At 38.9% G+C, this 19,795-nt stretch overlaps 1 protein-coding gene across 4 annotated transcripts in view; it reads right to left on the reverse strand.

Moving 5' to 3' along the window:
* The window catches only part of LRP2 (LDL receptor related protein 2), a 224,340-nt gene that overhangs the window by 150,874 nt on the left and 53,671 nt on the right, over nucleotides 1-19,795 (reverse strand). For all 4 annotated transcript variants that reach the window (XM_037734498.1, XM_017517337.2, XM_037734499.1 and 1 more), the window contains exons 4-8: nucleotides 18,770-18,886; nucleotides 5,090-5,200; nucleotides 4,653-4,766; nucleotides 2,048-2,164; nucleotides 652-804 (exon numbers count right to left, since the gene is read on the reverse strand). In XM_037734498.1, coding sequence (XP_037590426.1) covers nucleotides 652-804; nucleotides 2,048-2,164; nucleotides 4,653-4,766; nucleotides 5,090-5,200; nucleotides 18,770-18,886 — 612 coding nt within the window. The remainder of the gene's footprint in view (nucleotides 1-651; nucleotides 805-2,047; nucleotides 2,165-4,652; nucleotides 4,767-5,089; nucleotides 5,201-18,769; nucleotides 18,887-19,795) is intronic.

The raw sequence follows: 19,795 nt of genomic DNA on the forward strand, positions 1-19,795 counted from the left end.
GTAATCAAACAATGCTATGCATAGCCAACTCAATTTTGCCATTGTAGATTAACTCAAAGTACTTAACCCAGGAACCAGAAGCTTTTTTTTTTTTTTCCCCAATACAGCCAGAGAAGGCCTTTTTCTATAAGCATAAGCCAGGTAATAAAATCTCCAGAACAACTTTAAGGTCAACAAAATTGCCATTGAAATAATCCTCCCTGTGTGTGTGTTGGGGATTGGGGGTAGGGGGTTGCTAAAAATTGTTAAGCTCCTCCCATCAAGCGATGGAGTCTATTTCTTCCATCCACTCTGGGTTTGGCCAAGTGTCTTGCTTTGAACAGCAAGACTTGAGTAAATTTGGCATATATAGAACCCTCAATGTACCGGAGCCCTAGGGTTTCTCTTTCAACCTGTGGATCAACAAGGCTAGGCCAGCCTAAGCTTTTCTTGCAACATCCTGACGTGTGAGTGAGCTGATACAGGCCAGAGGAACTACCTAGCCAACCCACAGAACTGTGAGAAATACGACACGTTTGTCAATTTAAGCCACTAAGTCTTAGGGTGCTTTGTTATACAAATGCCAACTGATATACACTGTATTTGAACGCCTGTTCTAGAAAACAGAAATATCTTTATCTGAAAGCTGCCCAGGTAAATTTCTATGCTTACCACAGTATTTCCCGGTAGTAGTACTATTTTCATCTTCTCTTCCTGGGCAATCTAAAACCCCATCACAAACTTTATAAATGGAGATGCACCGTCCTGACTCTGGGCAAGACCATTCTCTTGGAGAACATTTATCAACACCGTGAGGACTGCTTTCTGTGGGAGAGCGGGGGGAAGAGAGTTACAGGCCACAGGAGAGGTACAGCCAGCTCTTTTTTAATCAGTGGTTAAAAGAGGATGTAGAGCAAGTTGGACAACAGAAATCTATAAATGATCCACATTTTACAATTAGCTAGTCATTTCTAACTCTACCACAAGTCTTTTACTGAGATTCTAAGGAGAGGCATAATGGAATTACTCCACTTTTCCTGGAAGAGGCAGCTCCCAGCCAGATTATAAGAATACGAAGCAGATACAGGCCTCAATTATCAACAAACTAGATTCATAATCCCCTAGGAGAAGATGCAGTTATTTAAATCCTGAATTCTAGAACTAGGGCCGTCAAAGTAGCTCCAGAATTACTGAGTTTGTGGTTGGGCTTTTTTATTTGTTTTGCTTATTTAGTGAAATGTCAATAGTATAAGAAAAGCCATAAACCAAATGTAGAAAAACCACTTTCTGGAACATAAAAATATAAAACCACATTTTATGTTCCCAGAACAAGCATTTCCCATATCATACCTGGGATTGGAATGGTGCAGGTGACTTACTTTAGGGTGTGGGTGTTAGTAACTGCTAAATTGTTGCAGGTACTGCTGATGATATCAACAACATAAAAGGGTGAATATCACTGGAAATTTTCTTCTCACAGAATCTTTAAGCACTTCCCCAGATAGTAGCTTCTCCTACACTTACCAATCCCCAGCTCCACCCCACATGTTCCCAAGACGGCCTCTCTTTCACCTCTGAAAGTCAGTGACTCAGTTGGGAATCAGAATTCACAAAGCCAAAACAAAAAAAACAAGCTGAACTATTACCAGGGTTCAAAGCCATTTTTAAAGATTGTGAGGTATAAGAAAAATGACAGTTTTCACTATTTTCTCTCCTTCCTCAGCCTATTAGTTTTATATAGGTAAATCTATTTAAAACAGGCAGTCTTAAAGAGGAAATTCAGACTGGGATATAGAAGAGGGAGAGATCATCCTACTTATTTTGCCACAAAGATAGAAAGAAGAGGATTATAATTTCATCTATGTTTGAGTTCTGAGTCTTCTTAGGAAAAGTTAACAAAGTCACCTTCTTCTTTACCCCACACTAAGCCCCTAAACAACCCCTTCAACTCCAGCCAATCCTGAGGCTTGCTTGTCGCACAAAATTTCTAAAAAGGAAAGGAGAAAAACCAAGTGCTGGAAAACACTTTAAGGAAATGCTCTTCAGTAGGAATCTCTTCCCTCCTTACCACATCCATCTTCGTCTCCATTATCTTTACAGTCATCTTCTCCGTCACAAACCCAGTTTTGATAAATGCATCGGCCATTGGGGCAAGTGAACTGGTAACCACGGCAGGTCGGATAGTCTGGAACAAAGCAACAGCTGCACTCCAAAGACACCAATCACCTGGAGAAACTCAAAGTGCTCTCACCCCACTGCCTAAGCAGAACCCCTAGAAACTGAAACTCTGTCTCAGTTGAATCCCTGAAGTATCTTGACAAAAAAATTTAAAAGCAGGAAAAAGAGAGAGAGAGAAAGAAGATAACAGCAGATTTGGGTTCAGGAAATGAACTCAGGTGCTGGTTTCTGGTTTTCAAGATTAAAAACTAGGTCAGCCTGGGCAACGTGGGAAGACTTCGTCTCTACCAAAAATACAAAAATAAAAATAAATAGCCAAGCATGGTGGTACATGTCTGTAGTCCCACCTACTCTGGAGGCTGGGGTGGGTGATGGCATGAGCCTGGTGTGGGAGGCAGAGGTTGCAGTGAGCTGAGATCGCACAATTGCACTCCAGCCTGGGTGACAGAGTGAGACCCTGTCTCAAAAAAAAAAAAAAAATCATTAAAAACAAGATGGTTTGCAATACTTTGGCACAGAACAGAGAATGCAGACAAACATGCTGCAGACATGGCAATGTCCAACGTTCTCATACTTTACCACAAGCTCTGTAATTGCTAATCTAGGACCAAATGATTCTCAGTCATCCATTCCAGGATGTCACATTCACTTTAATTCTCTGTCACTTAAATAAGCCCGGGTTCCAGAAGGCAAGTCAAGCATGGCTCATAGAAAATTCGGGTGATATCAAAAATATTTAACAACACCCTAAGGCATGGATATCAACCAATCAAAAAAGGTGTGGAGGGAAATCATACATTTTAGTAAATAAATCACCACCAAAAGCTTCCAACTTAATGGAGTTAGTAAAACTCTCTCACGGAGTCTTCTAACTTTACTCATTCCAAAAAAAGTAAGTGGAGAGGAGGCAATAATAAGAGAGGCCATTTGCATTGCGGGCAACAGCATGGACATAAAAGCTAGGTCAGAGTGAAGAAGTGGAGGCAAGAAAACCACCTATACCACACTGAAACTTTCAGGCTGAGCACGCTGGCTCACACCTGTAATACCGGCACTTTGGGAGGCCAAGGTGGGCGGATCACTTGAGGTAAGGAGTTCCAAGACCAGCCTGGCCAACTTGGTGGAAACCACGTCTCTACTAAAAACACAAAATTAGCTGGACATGGTGTTGCATGCCTGTGATCCCAGCTACTAGGGAGACTGAAGCAGGAGAACTGCTTGAACTCCAGAGGTTGCAGTAAGCTGAGATTGCGCCACTGTACTGCACCCTGGGCAACAAAGCAAAACTCAATCTCCAAAAAAAAAAAAAAAAAAAAAAAAAAAAAAAAAAAAAAAAAAAAAAAAAAAAAAACAGGTAATGGGTCTGTCTTTGTATCTACATAGTAAAAAGGGCTAAGAACTTCCAAGTGACTGGAGCAAGAATAAGACCTAAAAATATTAACTGTGGCTAACTTCAAGAGATGGGATTTCAGGTAATCATCTTTTTTTCTTTTGGTTAATTTTTATTTTCCAACTTTTTACTATTGCTACACATCTCTGATTAATTTTTTAAGCTTTTTAAAATGGGCTCCCAAATGAAATAGAGGAAAAAAAAATACCATAGAGGTCACTGATTATTTAAACGTTATGTACAATTTTTGTCAGGAAACAAAAAATAACCTTGGGGCTGCAGTTACATGGGCACTTCCAGGCAACCACAAATTTAGTTAGAGTATATTATTGATGAAATCAGGGTTATAAGTGGTATTCCCTTACAGGACAGTCAGTTGCCCACAGAATTGATGGGTTGACTGTGGGAGGAATATTCAACAGTCATAAAAAAAGAGAAAAAAAAATATCCCTAGTTCCAGTTAGTTTCCTCAGAAATGACTGTGGTCACACAAGACGTAATCAAACAATGCTATGCATAGCCAACTCAATTTTGCCATTGTAGATTAACTCAAAGTACTTAACCCAGGAACCAGAAGCTTTTTTTTTTTTTNAAAAAAAAAAAAAAAAAAAAAAAAAAAAAAAAGAAAGGAAAAAGAAACTTTCCTGACCCTCCAACTTTAATGCGGTAGGAATTTTGAGGTAAGGAGGAGAGTTAGAGCCACTCCTAGGGAACTGCCTTTCCCTTAAAAGCCCTTCTCTCACTCGACTATCAAGGTTATCAGACCTATTCCTGAGGTGTGGGTCATTTGAGAATCCAGTGATACAATAAATCCTGTACCCCTGGAGCCTAAGGAAGGAAGGCAAACTGCCCGTCAGCAGCCCTTTCCATCTAACAGATCCTTGGAGCATAAAGGAGCCCAGGTCCAGCAACACCACAAAGGCTCATGCCATGGCCCCTAGTGACCTTCTGATTCCATCTGCCATCAAACATAGTGACTCTTTTCCTTGAAAAAAGGAAAAGAGGGGATTGGTGGAGGGGATACATTCATGGAGGGAATAAAGCCAAACCAAAACAAAACAAAACACTCCCGACAACATGACCCAGCATAAAGAAATCACCGTACTGCAAGCATGTTCGTCACTGCCGTCTTGGCAATCATTGTCATGGTCACAGACGTAAGTGCGAGGGATACACTCTCCACTGCCACATGAAAACTCATTGTGAAAGCATATCTCAGCTGCAACAGAAAGAAGGGAAAGAAAAGAGAGAATTTAACTCCATTGTAGCCATTTAATCTCATAGGAAGATCATATCCAGTTTAAAAAGAGATTCTTATTAAGAAGTGGTGTGCTGGTTAATGTTTAGGAACCAGTTCTCCAGGAACAAAAGATCCTGGTTTGTAGTGTTTGCCGATTCTGAGTGTGTAAATACTCCTACCAACGTCTGACTTCAGACTACCAACGTGAATTCACTGAACGTGAACTTGGGAAGAGATGCACATAGTTGGCTCTCTCAAGCCACTATAAACCAGCGTCAGCACATCTTGTGCACAATACTTACTGCAGTTGAGTTCATCCGAGTGGTCCCTGCAATCAACTTTGGAATCACACTTCTGACTGTTGTTATAGCAGGCTCCATTGTCACAAGTAAGTTGCTCACATGTTGGGTATTCTATTATTAAAAAAAAAAAGAAAGAAGAAGGAGAAGGAGAAAGAGAGAGAGAAAGAGAAAGAAAAAGAAATGAAATGAAAACAGCAAACAAACCTCAAATTTCCTTCAGCAAACATTTATTGAGTGATTACTATATGCAAGTCACTAAATGTTGGGCATATATTGATACACAAAAGAAATATGGTCCCTGGCTTCATGGAGAGTACGGCTGGATGGGGAAACAGACATTAATGAAATAAGACACAAATGGTAAATTACAAACTGGGATAAGTGCTAATGTGGAAAGTACAGAGGACTGTGAGACTGCATAGCAGAGGGATTTGGGGGCCCAGAAAAGTCTCCCCTAAAGAAGTGACTTTTGAGCTAAAAGATGAAGAATGAAAAAGAATGTAACTTTAGTTCAAAATGGAATGCTCTTTTACATAATACAAACAGCATCCCATGAAACTAAAGTACCACCATACAAGCTTGGAGAAAAGACAGGCCATTTCTTCCATTGGGGGGTTGGAGAAAGAAAGCAGGCCTAGAGTTCAGGAGCCCTGGCAACCCAGAGGTACCACTCAGCAGCTATTTTCTGTGACTCAAGCTTCAGGTCCTCTCTATGTTGCTACTTTCCTATCCGCATATTTGGATCATGTACTGAACAGGTTAGAGGGGCCTGAGAAGGCCGTGTCTGGTAAAGCATGTTGAAAAGCATAATGTGCTCTGGAAACACAAATTGTTGTTGCCACATTATGTGCATGGGGCTACCTCACTGCTACTCATTGGTCCTAGTTTTCTAGGTCACAGTGGAAAATCAGGAAGTCCCTTATAGGAATAACATGCTGTCTGTCCCTCCTCTCTACCTACCAGACTTGGACCACCTGTCCCTCATGACCTCTTACTGGAGGCTTTATTCTGTGGATTGTTTATGTTTCCCCCATAGCATAATGAAACTCCCTGAGATCAAGGATCCTGTCTTACTCACTTTAGAATCCCCAACACTTAGTACAGGGATGGGACCTTTCTCACTGTGCTCAAGAAATGTTCAATATTGCTATTATTTACCACAGGTGAACATTTTAGTTCATTCAGCTTTTTAAAATATTTTGAAGTTCTGCCTTTTATGGACTTTTAATACCCTCCTTTTCACAAATATGATATCTTCCTTGGTCTGACTCTCTTTTTCATGAAAGATTATTTTCATAGTGATTCTCGTGTCCTCTTCAGATTTCATTTTAACCAAGGAAAAGGTATGTCTTAGTTGAGATTTCAAAGACCCAACAGTACAGTCTACTTTGAGTCTCAATTTTGCATTTAAGAACCCAATTTGAGATTTTATAGACATACAAAGATACTGAAGGTAATTCTTTGGATAGTCCCAAGTGTTTTCAAGCAGAAACCATGCACAAAATTCTATGCTAAAACTGTACTAAACTTGTGTCATATTAACGACTTGCACTTTTAAAAAAATTGACTCTCGATTGATATTTTTTCATTTATTTTTTTGGCACAGTAAAGGAATAAGCCTAACTCTTCTCATATCCAGAGGTTCAAAGCTAGTTTATTAAGTGTCCTTAAATATCTCAATTTCCAGAGTTACATATAGTTAATCATATGTGAAAATGGATGGCATTTTTAAATAGCTGGCTAAAATTTAAATTTTTTTCTGAATTTTATATAGCTTTTTAACAGTCCAAACGTAAGACGATGCCTAGGGTTATTGCTGTCTTTCCTCACTGAGATAATATCCCTTACCGATGTGCCTTCAAATGGGTCACACAACTCTTCCTTCAAGAGATGTGGCCACCATGCCTGGCCAGAACTATTATTACTTTTTTTAGGAATATGTATGCCTGACTACAAAACAGACTTTAGTATATGAAAATTACAAGGAACTTTGTGGAGCATGATTTAAATTATCATTAAAAACAATGTTTTTGGGCCGGGCGCGGTGGCTCAAGCCTGTAATCCCAGCACTTTGGGAGGCCGAGGCGGGTGGATCACGAGGTCAAGAGATCGAGACCATCCTGGTCAACATGGTGAAACCCCGTCTCTACTAAAAATACAAAAAATTAGCTGGGCATGGTGGCGCGTGCCTGTAATCCCAGCTACTCAGGAGGCTGAGGCAGGAGAATTGCCTGAACCCAGGAGACAGAGGTTGCAGTGAGCCGAGATTGCACCATTGCACTCCAGCCTGGGTAACAAGAGCGAAACTCCGTCTCAAAAAAAAAAAAAAAAAAAAGAGATGTTTATTAATTCTCCCTTCAAGAAATACAAAAGACCAGGTGAGACCAACAAGCGATTCCTTTGCCCCTGTGGGCAGGATAGCTCCTAGAGTCAATGTGTTATCTAGCCTTTTAAGAGCAGCAGCAAAAGTTTACTGACATGGCCCTTCCCCACCCAACAAACAAGGCCAGCTTGATATCATCAGGGAGGGTATTGTGGTGGCCAGAGGTCAGCAGTCTGACATTTGGAATGAGGAACGAACAGCTTTCTTGTCTCCATCCACACTGATAAAGAATCTCTCTCAATCAGCAGAGGACATTGCTCACCTCTGCACACCTTCTGATCTCTTCTGTGCACAGTTAACCTGAGCTGTATACTCACAGAGAAGATTACACAGAGCTTCCTAACTCCACTAAATACTGAAAATACTTGGAAATCTGTTTCCAAATAGTTTTCCCTCTTTGGAAGAGACCCACACAGAGAGAACAGGTCCAAACTGTTAATACTGAGCAAAGAAAGAAATGAATGGATTCTACTACTCTTGCTAAAGATGTTAATCAGTTTCAATCTACTCCAGAAAACAATAAGTCAGAATCCTTTGAGCTTCCAACTGGGAGATACCTAAAATCTTATTTTTTGGTTTATTTGCTTGGCCAGCCTGAGTTTAACCTTCATCCCATAGAGCAAATCCATCACATGGCTAAAATCTCCTGCAAAACTTTAAGTATAGGGTAAAGTACAATATGAGAAAAGACCATATATAAGAAAACCGAGGAAACTCTTTCTGAATTTTGTTTGAATGGAAAGAACAACAAGAACTATAAATTAAGCCTCAGACCATTAAGGCTTTTCTAACATGAAAAGGTGAAAATATCCTTCCTCATGCCACTCCTTGCTTCCCCTTTCTTTACTTTCTCCCCGTCCCAAATAATACATATTCAGATTTGTTCCCCCATAATTGGGAGCTGCCCCCAAAATATGCATACATGACTTTTTAAATGTTTTCATTGTGGATGATTTGGTTTGGAGCAAGAAAGTTCCATGCTAAAGTTCTGTTTACATAATCAGGGCAGAGGTTGTAGAAACGTAGCTTGAAGACCTTGTGGACCTCTTAGAATGGAAATCATTTTAAGCAGAGTATCACACAGCAGAGGAAGATACAAATATAAGGCACTATTCATTATTATCTCGATGGGAAGACTATAAACACATTTTATTCTCACAATTTGACAACATGGCTGAAAAGAACATAGACAGAAGACCATTATGATAAAGAAGGCATCTTAAAGGTAGGTTAGGAAACTTAAGATTGGGAAACACACACACACACACACATACACACACACACACACAAACTTACGGATACAAATCCAGCCCAGACACCTGGGACTTTTCAAGGTCCTAGAGTCATCCTTTATTATTACTTTTCAAGGTCCTAGAGTCTCCTCTTTGTTATTTACTCTGGCTCCAAGACAGATTAATCTAGTCAATGTAATGATTCGCCAGAAAGAATCTACCAGTTTGGCCACCACCACTTACTTGCAAGTACGACTCACAAAGTTAAACAAGCAATCGTCATCATCAATAACATATATTAAAAACTATGTGCTAGAAATGTGTCAAAGTACTCAATATGTATAAACTCACTTCATCTTCATAACAACCTCATGAAGTAAATACTATGATGACTCCCATTTTACAGAGGAATAACCTGAGGCATTACGAGATTAGGGAATTTGAAAAAGTTCACACAACTGGTAAAGTTGGAGAGCCAGAATGCAAATTCAAACAGCCTGGCTCCACAAGCCATGTTACTAACCACTACCACAGATACAACCACCGCTTATAGGTTGCAGAGTAAGTAAAGGGAAGAAGCGAAAAACTAAAGAAGAATGAAATTGAATGAAATGGTAATAGAAAATTCTTAAAAGAGATTATGAAAACGAAAAAACCCAAGGTGAAGGAGGAAAGATTTTCTTTCTTCCCGTCAGTTTCCCATCCACATTGGGAAGAAGAAAGAAGTGAGGCCAACTCTAGTTTCCCACGACGTATGGCATAGTCAACAAAATAGTTCAATACGATATTATCTAGGAATTCTAGGAAACCTATGCAGGGAAAAATAACTTTCCAGAAGGAGCACAAGGACAAACAGGAGAGTCAGTACCAAAAACAGACCATCAAGTTCAAGTCCCATAAAGGGACCACCACCACTCCCCAAGCCCCCACCCCTGGTGAATATCAAGGCCCTAAAGGACTATCTCCTAGGGAGTGCAGTAATATACAAGGAAAAAAACAGAGTACTATTTGCTGCCTCTTTCCAAAAATAATTTGAAGTAGCTTTCAATAAAAAGTTATATAAAAGCAGATTTATTTTTAAAAATTAATTCAGCACCTTGGAAAGAGAAAGAAAATATGGTCATCCCAAGGGCTAGTAGAATTGAACCAACATCAAGTTTAGTCTGGGCAGCTTTCAGGAAGCCAAAGCAAAAAGAGAAACACGCTAAGTTATCTAGTTTTCCTTGGCTCCCTGTCTTTGTGCTAGCTGGGTCTTAAGCCTCGGATTCCTAGCTGGTCTGTATCCACGGTGACCTGATCTGAGACCTAAATTAGAAATGTGCCTGAGAGGGTTGCTCCAAGGATTCTGGATCCACGGCACTGTCTTCTTCCCAGAGCTATCACCAAAAACCGTAAAGGAGGTAAAAACTGACATTATTCTAAATTCCTTAAAAAAAAAATTTAAAAACCTCACACAAGTTCTATCACAAAAGTGACCGCAACAAGATGGAAAAATGTGTATCAAATGCTCTAAGGAATAGTACAAAGAAGTAAGATTAAGATGCCTTCTTATGGGTAAGCAAACATTTATAATGTGCATCATATTTAGTGGCAGTGAGCTACATGTTTTCTTTCAAGGCCAGACAACACCATGGTTCCATACCTTAGTGGTGATTCCCAGGGACCCACCTGGGCAGAACAAAAGACAAAATCTAATCAAAGTGACAGGAAAACTAGCTACACCCCAGCATTATAAGAGTAGCCACTTTCCAATCACTAGAAATGGTGTGGCTCAGGCTCCCCGCTGGAAACCTAACCCCAAATAATTTGAATATTCATCAGCAAATCATTGCCAAGTAAATGTCAATATCCTAGGAACCAGTTATTCTGCAGAGTGCTATCTTCTTCTTAATTAGAATTCTCTTGTGCTCAACATATATTTACTGAAATCTGACTTCGTAGATACTATGCTAAGAATTAAATTAAAGGCCGGGCGCGGTGGCTCAAGCCTGTAATCCCAGCACTTTGGGAGGCCGAGGTGGGTGGACCACAAGGTCAAGAGATCGAGACCATCCTGGTCAGCACGGTGAAACCCCGTCTCTACTAAAAATACAAAAAATTAGCTGGGCATGGTGGTGCGTGCCTGTAATCCCAGCTACTCAGGAGGCTGAGGCAGGAGAATTGCCTGAACCCAGGAGGCGGAGGTTGCAGTGAGCCGAGATCGGGCCATTGCACTCCAGCCTGGGTAACATGAGTGAAACTCCGTCTCAAAAAAAAAAAAGAATTAAATTAAAAGGAAAACAAAATTACAAGTAGCAATTCCCACCGCATTTTATTAATCAATGCATTCAAAAATAATTATTGCACACCTATAGGTATGCAAGGTACTAAAGAATGAAATAAAATCCTATTTCTCATGGAACTGACATTCTGTTTCAGAGGGTAGAATGACGGCTATTAAAGTAAATATCTCGAAGGGAAAAAAAGTTGCAAAAATAGAGCTGGATAAAAGGTAAAGAGTGGCTGTGGTGAGTAGCTCTCTGAGAACTGACATTTAAACAAGAACCATATTGGCGGTCATTGGTAACACTGAAAGAATGTTTTCAAGAGACTGGTGAAGATGAAGGACTGTTTCCAGTGGGTTCAAGAAAAAAGGACAATCAGTTGGATACATATGTAAAAAAAAAAGTTTTTTTTAAGAAAGAAAAAAGGACAAGAGTAAATGGAAACAGTCATTAAAGATAATGCTAAGAAACTCTATTGTAAAAGGGGGCAGAGTAATTGGGCAATAGCTAAGAGGGATCTTAGGATCTTTTTAAAGACTGGGGTATTTATAATGTCCTTGTATGATGGAAACTACATAAAAGAGATTTTTCTCTCCTTTCTCCAGGTTTCAGGGCTCTGAATCCTATCTCAATTGTAATAATGCTAAAAAGGTACATCTGTGATGTGTCAGGGACGATGGGGTCCTTTGGAGAGTCACCTGCTTCTTCTTTCTGGCTTCAGGAAGAGAGAGAATAGCAACGGCAAGGCTGATTGGGCAGCTTAAATGTGGAACTGAGTTTGAAGAACATGTTCTTCACGCACCCTCACAGTCCACAAAATGACTTTAACCATCTTCTTTATCCCCCTCCCACTGTTCCCTCAGCTGGAGCTTCAGCAGTTAGAGATATAAAGAAAAATGTTTAAATTCTGAAGAGCAGAAAGTCAATAGAAATAAAACTGCTGGGACAAAGAAGCCCCAGTTGCAGGCAGACCAAATACTGCTGATTACCGGCAAGAAAGCCTTCATTGTAACAGGGATTTTACCCTTTCTTTGGCATTCCTAAGTAACAAAAGAGAAGTGCTACAAACCAACAGTAATTAGCAATAGTTTTATTCACACCAAAATCATTCTAACGTGGTGCTTGAAAAAGCAAAATAATCTTTTCACTTAACAGAAAAAAAAAAAAAAATGCACTTTTTTGAGTAACTGAAAGTCACTTCAATATATTAATTGAATGACCCATAATTGCTGCATTGTTCTGATGTTTATCTTAGACCCTGCATGAGTGGTTTTTCCTTGATGCTAATCCCATTAGAAGTAAAATGGACCACAGTTTTGAATCTCTCTGTTCCTTAAAAAAAAAAAAAAAAAGTTAATTGACAAGCTGTTTAATGCAAGATGCCATTTCTGACCAGATTGAATAATAAAAGAACTAAGGGGGAAAATGAGCTTTTACCTGTTTCACAGGGAATATATATATATATATATATATATATATATATATATATTCAGAAACATTTCTAAAAGGGTGTAATAACCACCAATGACTTATGCATATAAAGATGAAGCAGACAAAAAGACCAAACACAATAAGAATCTTTCATACAATATACCAAATTTATCTCAAAAGTAATCTTTTTGTTGAGACCTTAATATCCTCGCCTTCCTCACCATCTTGACCATTCTCTCACCTCCTTTCTTCCTGCCTGCCTCCCTGAGAGGACTCTTACACACCACTCTTTGTTCTGTAAAGGAATGCCTGGAATGGATACAAGGTGCTCTGTCTTGGAGCCCAGTGTCTTGATTTTAAAAGCTTGAAAGGATACTAACTACAATGTAGGGTCTGGAATGACAGGCAGGGCTATGAACTACAACGTCAACCTCCCTAATCCTTTTGAATATTGGAGGGAAGAATTGAGTCCTTTTTTGGAGTTTTTCCAATATCCATTACTATTTTTAGGTTGTTTCCAGGTACCTAATATATTCATTCCTATAGGCCATTCTACTTCTGAGAAATAGAAAAACAAGAGCCCCATTCACAGACTGATTCTAACTTTGTCCACAAGTAATGATTTCTATGCATCATCACTGCAGAAATAATAAAGTGTCATGTCTCATGAAGATGATTTCTGGCTAAGCCTCACTTAATCATTGATCACATGGAAATATTCTAATTTAAAGCAACTAATAACAGCTGTTATATATTTAGTGCAACATTTAAAATAACTAAGTAGGCAATGACTAAATGGATTTTAGCACGATCATCAACGGCTACTCACATCACAAAGAGACAGCTAGCCTGTGTCTCCTAATGAAAATACACACATTTATGTAAAAAGTATTCTTGCCTTCCCTTGTTTCCCCCCAGGGGAATTCTTACACCTGTTCAGTCCCCTAAATTAGTGGTTCTCAACTGGATGATTTTGCTCCTGGAAGACATTTGATGATGTCCAGAGATATTCTGAATTGTCACAACTGGGCAATGCTACCAAAATCTAGTGGATAGAGGCCAGGGATACTGTTAGACATTCGACAGTGCACAAGACTGGCCCCCACAAGAAAGAACTGTCTCGTCCCAAATGTCATTAGTGCCAAGGTCAAGAAACCCTGCTCCAGGTCTAGCTACTAATTGCCAGGAAACACAGAGGACAGAGAACATGTTAAAGGACATCAGGGACACAATGAGCACAACCCAGACTGTGGGAAACTCCAGAACAAGTGACCTGGGTTTTTTTTTAAAAAAAAAAAAAAAAAGTAAATGCAAGGGGTAAAGAACAGAAATAGAAGGAAAACCAACAAATTGAAAGGCTTATGAGACATGTCCACCAAATTGAACATAAAGATTTTATTTGAACTTTGATTTAAATAATCAAACTGTAAAAAATAACAAGATGATTGGGGAATTTAAAACACTGACTGGATATCTGATTATTTTAAAGAAGAATTGTTTAATTTTTAGGTGTGATAATGATATTATGGTTATGTTTTAGTCCTTATATTTTAGAGATAAATACTACAATATTTAAAAATGGAATTATACCATGTCTAAGAAATACTTCAAAATAATGGAGTGAATAAAGAGATAGAATAGATAAAACAATATTAGTTATGAGTTCATCATTGATGTAACTGAGTAATATGTGAAAAAGGGTTCAGGGGTTCACTATACAATTCATGCTTCTTTTGTATATGTTAAAAAACCTTCCATACTAAAAAAGCTTTAAGCGATAATATGTAAAAATAATAAAATAGCTAAGTAACCTTTAAACAAAAATATTTTATAAATTTCTATTGCTAAAGCAAAGTATTTTGAGAGCACAGGCATATGGTTTAGACCTAGGTTAAAATCCTGGCTCCCGGCCGGGCACAGTGACTCATGCCTGTAATCCCAGCACGTTGGGAGGCTGAGGTGGGTGGATCACAAAGTCAAGAGATCAAGACCATCCTGGCCAACATAGTGAAATCCTGTCTCTACTAAAAATACAAAAAATTGGCCAGGCGTGGTGGCACATGCCTGTAATCCCAGCTACTTGGGAGGCTGAGACAGGAGAATCACTTGAACCCAGGAGGCATAGGTTGCGGCGAGCCAAGAATGCACCATTGCACTCCACCCTGGGCAACAAGAGCGAAACTCCGTCTCAAAAAAAATAAAATAAAATAAAAAAATCCTGGCTCCCCTACTTTTGCGTCATGATCGTCTTTACAATCTCTATAAAACAGACATGGTCCTCACACCCACCTTGCGGTATTGATGTGAAAAGTGAGTAAGATAGTGGATGGTGCTGAGTGACTGGCAGTTCCCTTTCCCACTCTCCGCAAGAGCTTTAAACAAAGAAGGAAAACAAAATGGGACCATTCCTGCACCGCATACCCCATACTGGCATTTTCTAAGGACTTTGATCCAGGCCATTCATTTCCTTCTTGTACAATTCTGACTGTGACCAGATCAAAGCACTAACAAAGGAATAGGAAGATTCCTTTCTACATTTCCTCTGATGTGTGAGGTTTCTTTTCAACACTCCTCCAAAACTGAAACTTAGTAATAAATAAACAAGGTAGAGGGAAATAGGAAAGAATACCTCACTGCAAATCCCTTACATGCATGTGATTCATTTTAGGCCACAATGTGCCCTGAATGGTTCATGACTTGTATGATTCCAGAAACAATAAGCCAAATTTGGTTCTCTTTCCTTAGTGAATTTTTATTTCACCAATTGTTTGTACCTAAATATTTTTAAATTAAAAAAAAAAAACTTGATTAAAAATTCCTGCCCAGGTATAATAGCTTATAACGCTCACTGCCTCTCCCTCAGTCCCTTTTACAGCAGCTACTTGCAGATTCGTGTCCTGCCAGGTTTTTGCCAGAAAGTTCATTGGCAAAGTTGTAGGCGGTTGTATTAGTGACTTTAGACTTGGCTGCAAACATTCTGTTTCAGCTGACATTTATTTTCCCCAAAGTAGCATTTCCTTCAGTCCCATTGCATTTGCAATAAAACACTCATTTTTGTCCACTTGTAAATAAGGGATAAAAACACAGACTATTGGCTGTTGGCTGATGGTACAGGCCTCTGGTGCTCTCTTAACTTGTACAAGACAGGGCTTTCTCCTTCTGCAAATAAAGCCCTCCATGAAGAGCAATCACAAGACTTGGAACTAGAAAACAAATTAAGCCCTATCTCTACTATACAACCTCAAACAAGTCACTCTACTCTTTGAATTTTTCATTTATTCATAAGAGATTATAATAGTGCCTGCCCTATTGTCCTCATAAAGGAACCTAATAGTAACAACTAGAGTTTATATCATGCTCTGAAATTTACCAAATGCTACAAAATATATCATATGATTTATTACTAATATTAATCATTTGATTATTAGTAATTAATATATCATAAATCATGATATATTTTGTAGCATTTATGATTTATTACTAATATTATTAATCAAAAATATCTTCTTCATTTGCCTCAATAAAGAAACTACTGTGTACTTTACAAAGTATTCAAAGGAGAATCCTTGACTCTTGAACTTGCTCTTCTGTGGTATCCAGACACACACTGTCATCTCTAAACTTGCCAGAGTTGAGTCTAAATTCTTTGCATAATTTCCAGAGTGAAGGTAAATCCACTGTAATCTTTTTCAAAAAATTAAGACACATACGCACATATGTTTATTGCAGCACTATTTACAATAGCAAAGGCTTGGAACCAACTCAAATGCCTATCAATGATAGACTGAATAAAGAAAATGTGGCACACATATACCATGGAATACTATGCAGCCGTAAAAAAGATTGAGTTCACGTCTTTTGCAGGAACATGGATGAAGCTGGACGCCATTACTCTCAGCAAACTAACATAGGAACAGAAAACCAAATACCACATGTTCTCTCTCGTAAGTAGGAGTTGAACGATAATAAGAACACATGGACACAGGGAGGGGAACATCACACACTGGGGCCTGTTGGGGTGTGCGGGGTAAGAGGAGAGGGAGCATTAGGACAAATACCTAATGTATTCGGGGCTTAAAATCGAGATGAAGGGTTGATAAGTGCAGCAGACCACCATGACACAAGTATACCTATGTAACAAACCTGCACGTTCTGCACTTCCCAGAACTTAATAAAATAAGTAAAATTAAAAATAATGATATTTAAGATGAAAATTTGAACAGAACTGTACTAGGAACTCTGCTAGGAAATAGAGAGACAAAGACAAATAGCACAGACACTTCTCTCAAAGAAAAATAACATGCAAAGGGGAAAGCACTGAAGGAGGGTCGTTTTTAAAAATGCACCATGTGGTCATGGTATGGAGGGAAGCATAGGTCTTTCTTTTGCACATACGCAAGTATTTCTTCCATGAACAGTATAGCTTGAAATATACAGTGACTAGGAACAATTTGCTTCCCATAATCAATGTATGTTTAGCTCCTACCCAAGACACAGCACCATATTAGGATGTTTAGCAAAATTTACACAAGATAGTTCTTTCATCAGAAACCATTAAAAAAAACATTTGTATCAAAGGAAGGAATTTATAAACAACCCAGAAAACTAAAATTAAATCAAATTATTAAACAATAGAGAAGGTATCCCATGAGAATAGGCTAAAACTTGAATCTTCAGCTGGGGATCTAATAACTGAAAAGTTTATGACCAAGTTTTCTAAGGTACACAAATATCTGCCCACCAATTAGTGGAATACGGGGATAACTCCTTGAAGTTTGAAATATAAATTTAAGAGCAAACTAAAGGAAGTACAGTCATAATCGCATAGCGCTCTTTCAGTCAATGACAGACTGCACGTATTACATGTACTACAATGATCCCCTACGGCTATAATACCATATTTTTGCTGTACCTTTTCTATGTTTCCATATGTTTAGACATGTAAATACTTAACATTGTGTTCCAATTGCCTATAGTAGTGAGCACAGTAACATGGTGTGCAAGTTTGTAGCCTAGGAGCAAGGGTATATACCTAAGGTGTATACCACGTACCCTAGGTGTGCAGTAGGCTATATCATCCAGGTGTGTATAACTGCACTCTATGATATTCACACAACAACAAAATTCCCTAACAGCACATTTCTCAGAATGTGTCCCCCTCATTAAGTGACACATGAGTATATCTTTATACAGCACATAGTAAAATTATGAAATGCAGGAGTACACTTAACAGACCTGTCAGAAACATGTATATGTATATTACAAATATACATGCATAAAACTCAAGGAACTTCTGCAAATTCATAAATGATGGACTTGTAAGAGCTTTTAAGAGAAACTATGGGCCGGACATGGTAATTTACACCTGCAATCCCAGCACTTTGGGAGGCCAAGACAGGTGGATCACCAGAGGTCAGAAGTTCAAGACCAGCCTGACCAACATGGTGAAACCCCATCTCTACTAAAAATACAAAAATTAGCCAGGCATGGTGGTATGGTGCACGCCTGTAATCCCAGCTTCTCAGGAGGCCAAGTCAGGAGAATCACTCGAACCAGGGAAGCAGAGATTGCAGTGAGCTGAGATCACGCCCTTGCACTCCAGCCTGGGTAACAAGAGCAAAAGTCGGCCTCAAGAAAGAAAAAAGAAAAGAAACCAGAAACTAGGTATGTCTGAGATTAAGGACAATTACATGGACTATAGGACTGACGCAGCAGACTAATTCCTATCTTCTTGTATCCTAACTGTTCTTTATAAGCCTCGAAAAAGGAAGACTGTTCTTGATTGTTCTTTACTTATCTGTTACTGCATAATGAACCATGATTGCACTTTCTTATTTTGGTGTGGTAACATTTATACATTATACATAAAATGCTATGATTTATATGTCTTATTTTGTAGTGATCAGTTACAAACGTAGTATGCTGTTGTAATAGGAAAAGCCATTTTCAAAATGTAACACTTTTCCAAAGGTAATCTGAAAAATGTTGAGTCCATAAAAGCAGGAAAACGAATGAGAAATTTGACCTAGAAACTTACTATAGCCATGTAATACCAGTTAAAATTGACCAAAGTGGATTCTGTACTCAATATATTTAATTATCTTTTTGTAGTCTATGTTCATGTTAAAAGTTTCTTACTACAAAAAATACAGAAACTTGATGTGCTAAGGCAAGACACTCTTAGTATGTCTTGTAAAACAGACTCTTATCAGAACATCACCCCTAATCCACAAAAGAATCTGACAGAGATTGCAATAACAAGAGGCGTATTGTAGGCATTTATGTCCATCAACAAATCTAACAAATTGATTAAAATGCCAAAGGGACAAGGGTGAAACAAAATACAATGCAAGGACTCAAACAGACTCACGGCAGTCTTTCTCATCAGCTCCATCTGGGCAGTCTCTGACGTGGTCACACCTGTATTCACCTGGGATACACTGACCATTGGAGCATGTTATCTGATGACTTGAGCATGTACTTTGCGCTGCGAAGAGAAAAAATTATTCATTTATAATTATTGCTAGATACAGACTAAACTATTGGCATTAGCAAGGATACTGCAAAGCATAAAGTTCATAGGGACACAAGATAAAGTACCCAGCTACCACCAAGCTAAGCTTACAATGCAAAAGCAAAAGTATACAGTATTATCAGGAGTTCCAGACCAGCCTAGCCAACAGGGTGAAACCCTGTCTCTACTAAGAATACAAAAATTAGCTGGGCATGGTGGAGGGTGCCTGTAATCCAAGCTACTCGGGGGAGGCTGAGGCAGGAGAATTGCTTCAACCCAAGAAGTGGAGGTTGCAGTGAGCCAAGACTGCACCATTGCACTCCAGCCTAGGTGACAGAGTGAGATTCCATCTCAAAAAAAAAAAGAAACAAGAAGGAAATATACCAAAGCTTTAAAAGCAGTTGTTACAGAATGGTGTGAATATAATTAGAAGTGATTTTTTTTTCTGTATAGTTTCCTCTATCCTATAAACTGTCTACATTGACTGTGTATCAATTTTATAAACAGAAAAAAAAATTAAGCTAGTTTTATTTTATCCCATGTTGATTAGTATAGATGAAAGCAGGGCATCAGCAGTTCATCAGATTTGCCTCCAGATAAAACAGATAAAATCCAATGAACCGATGCCCGCAGGTATGATGTGAAAGCTATCCTGTAAATGCAAAAACAAAAGTATAATATTCTAAGGCAAGAATTACCACAACGTGGTAACACTATCTTATGGTGGGATTTTAAAATTGTCTACATACGAAGAACTTTGGGGGAAAATGTGATCCTTTAAAAAATGTAATATAGGCCGGGCGCGGTGGCTCAAGCCTGTAATCCCAGCACTTTGGGAGGCCAAGGTGGGTGGATCACGAGGTCAAGAGATCGAGACCATCC

The sequence above is a fragment of the Cebus imitator genome, unplaced genomic scaffold (genome assembly GCF_001604975.1).
Source record: "Cebus imitator isolate Cc_AM_T3 unplaced genomic scaffold, Cebus_imitator-1.0 Scaffold628, whole genome shotgun sequence".
Lineage (NCBI taxonomy): Eukaryota > Metazoa > Chordata > Mammalia > Primates > Cebidae > Cebus > Cebus imitator.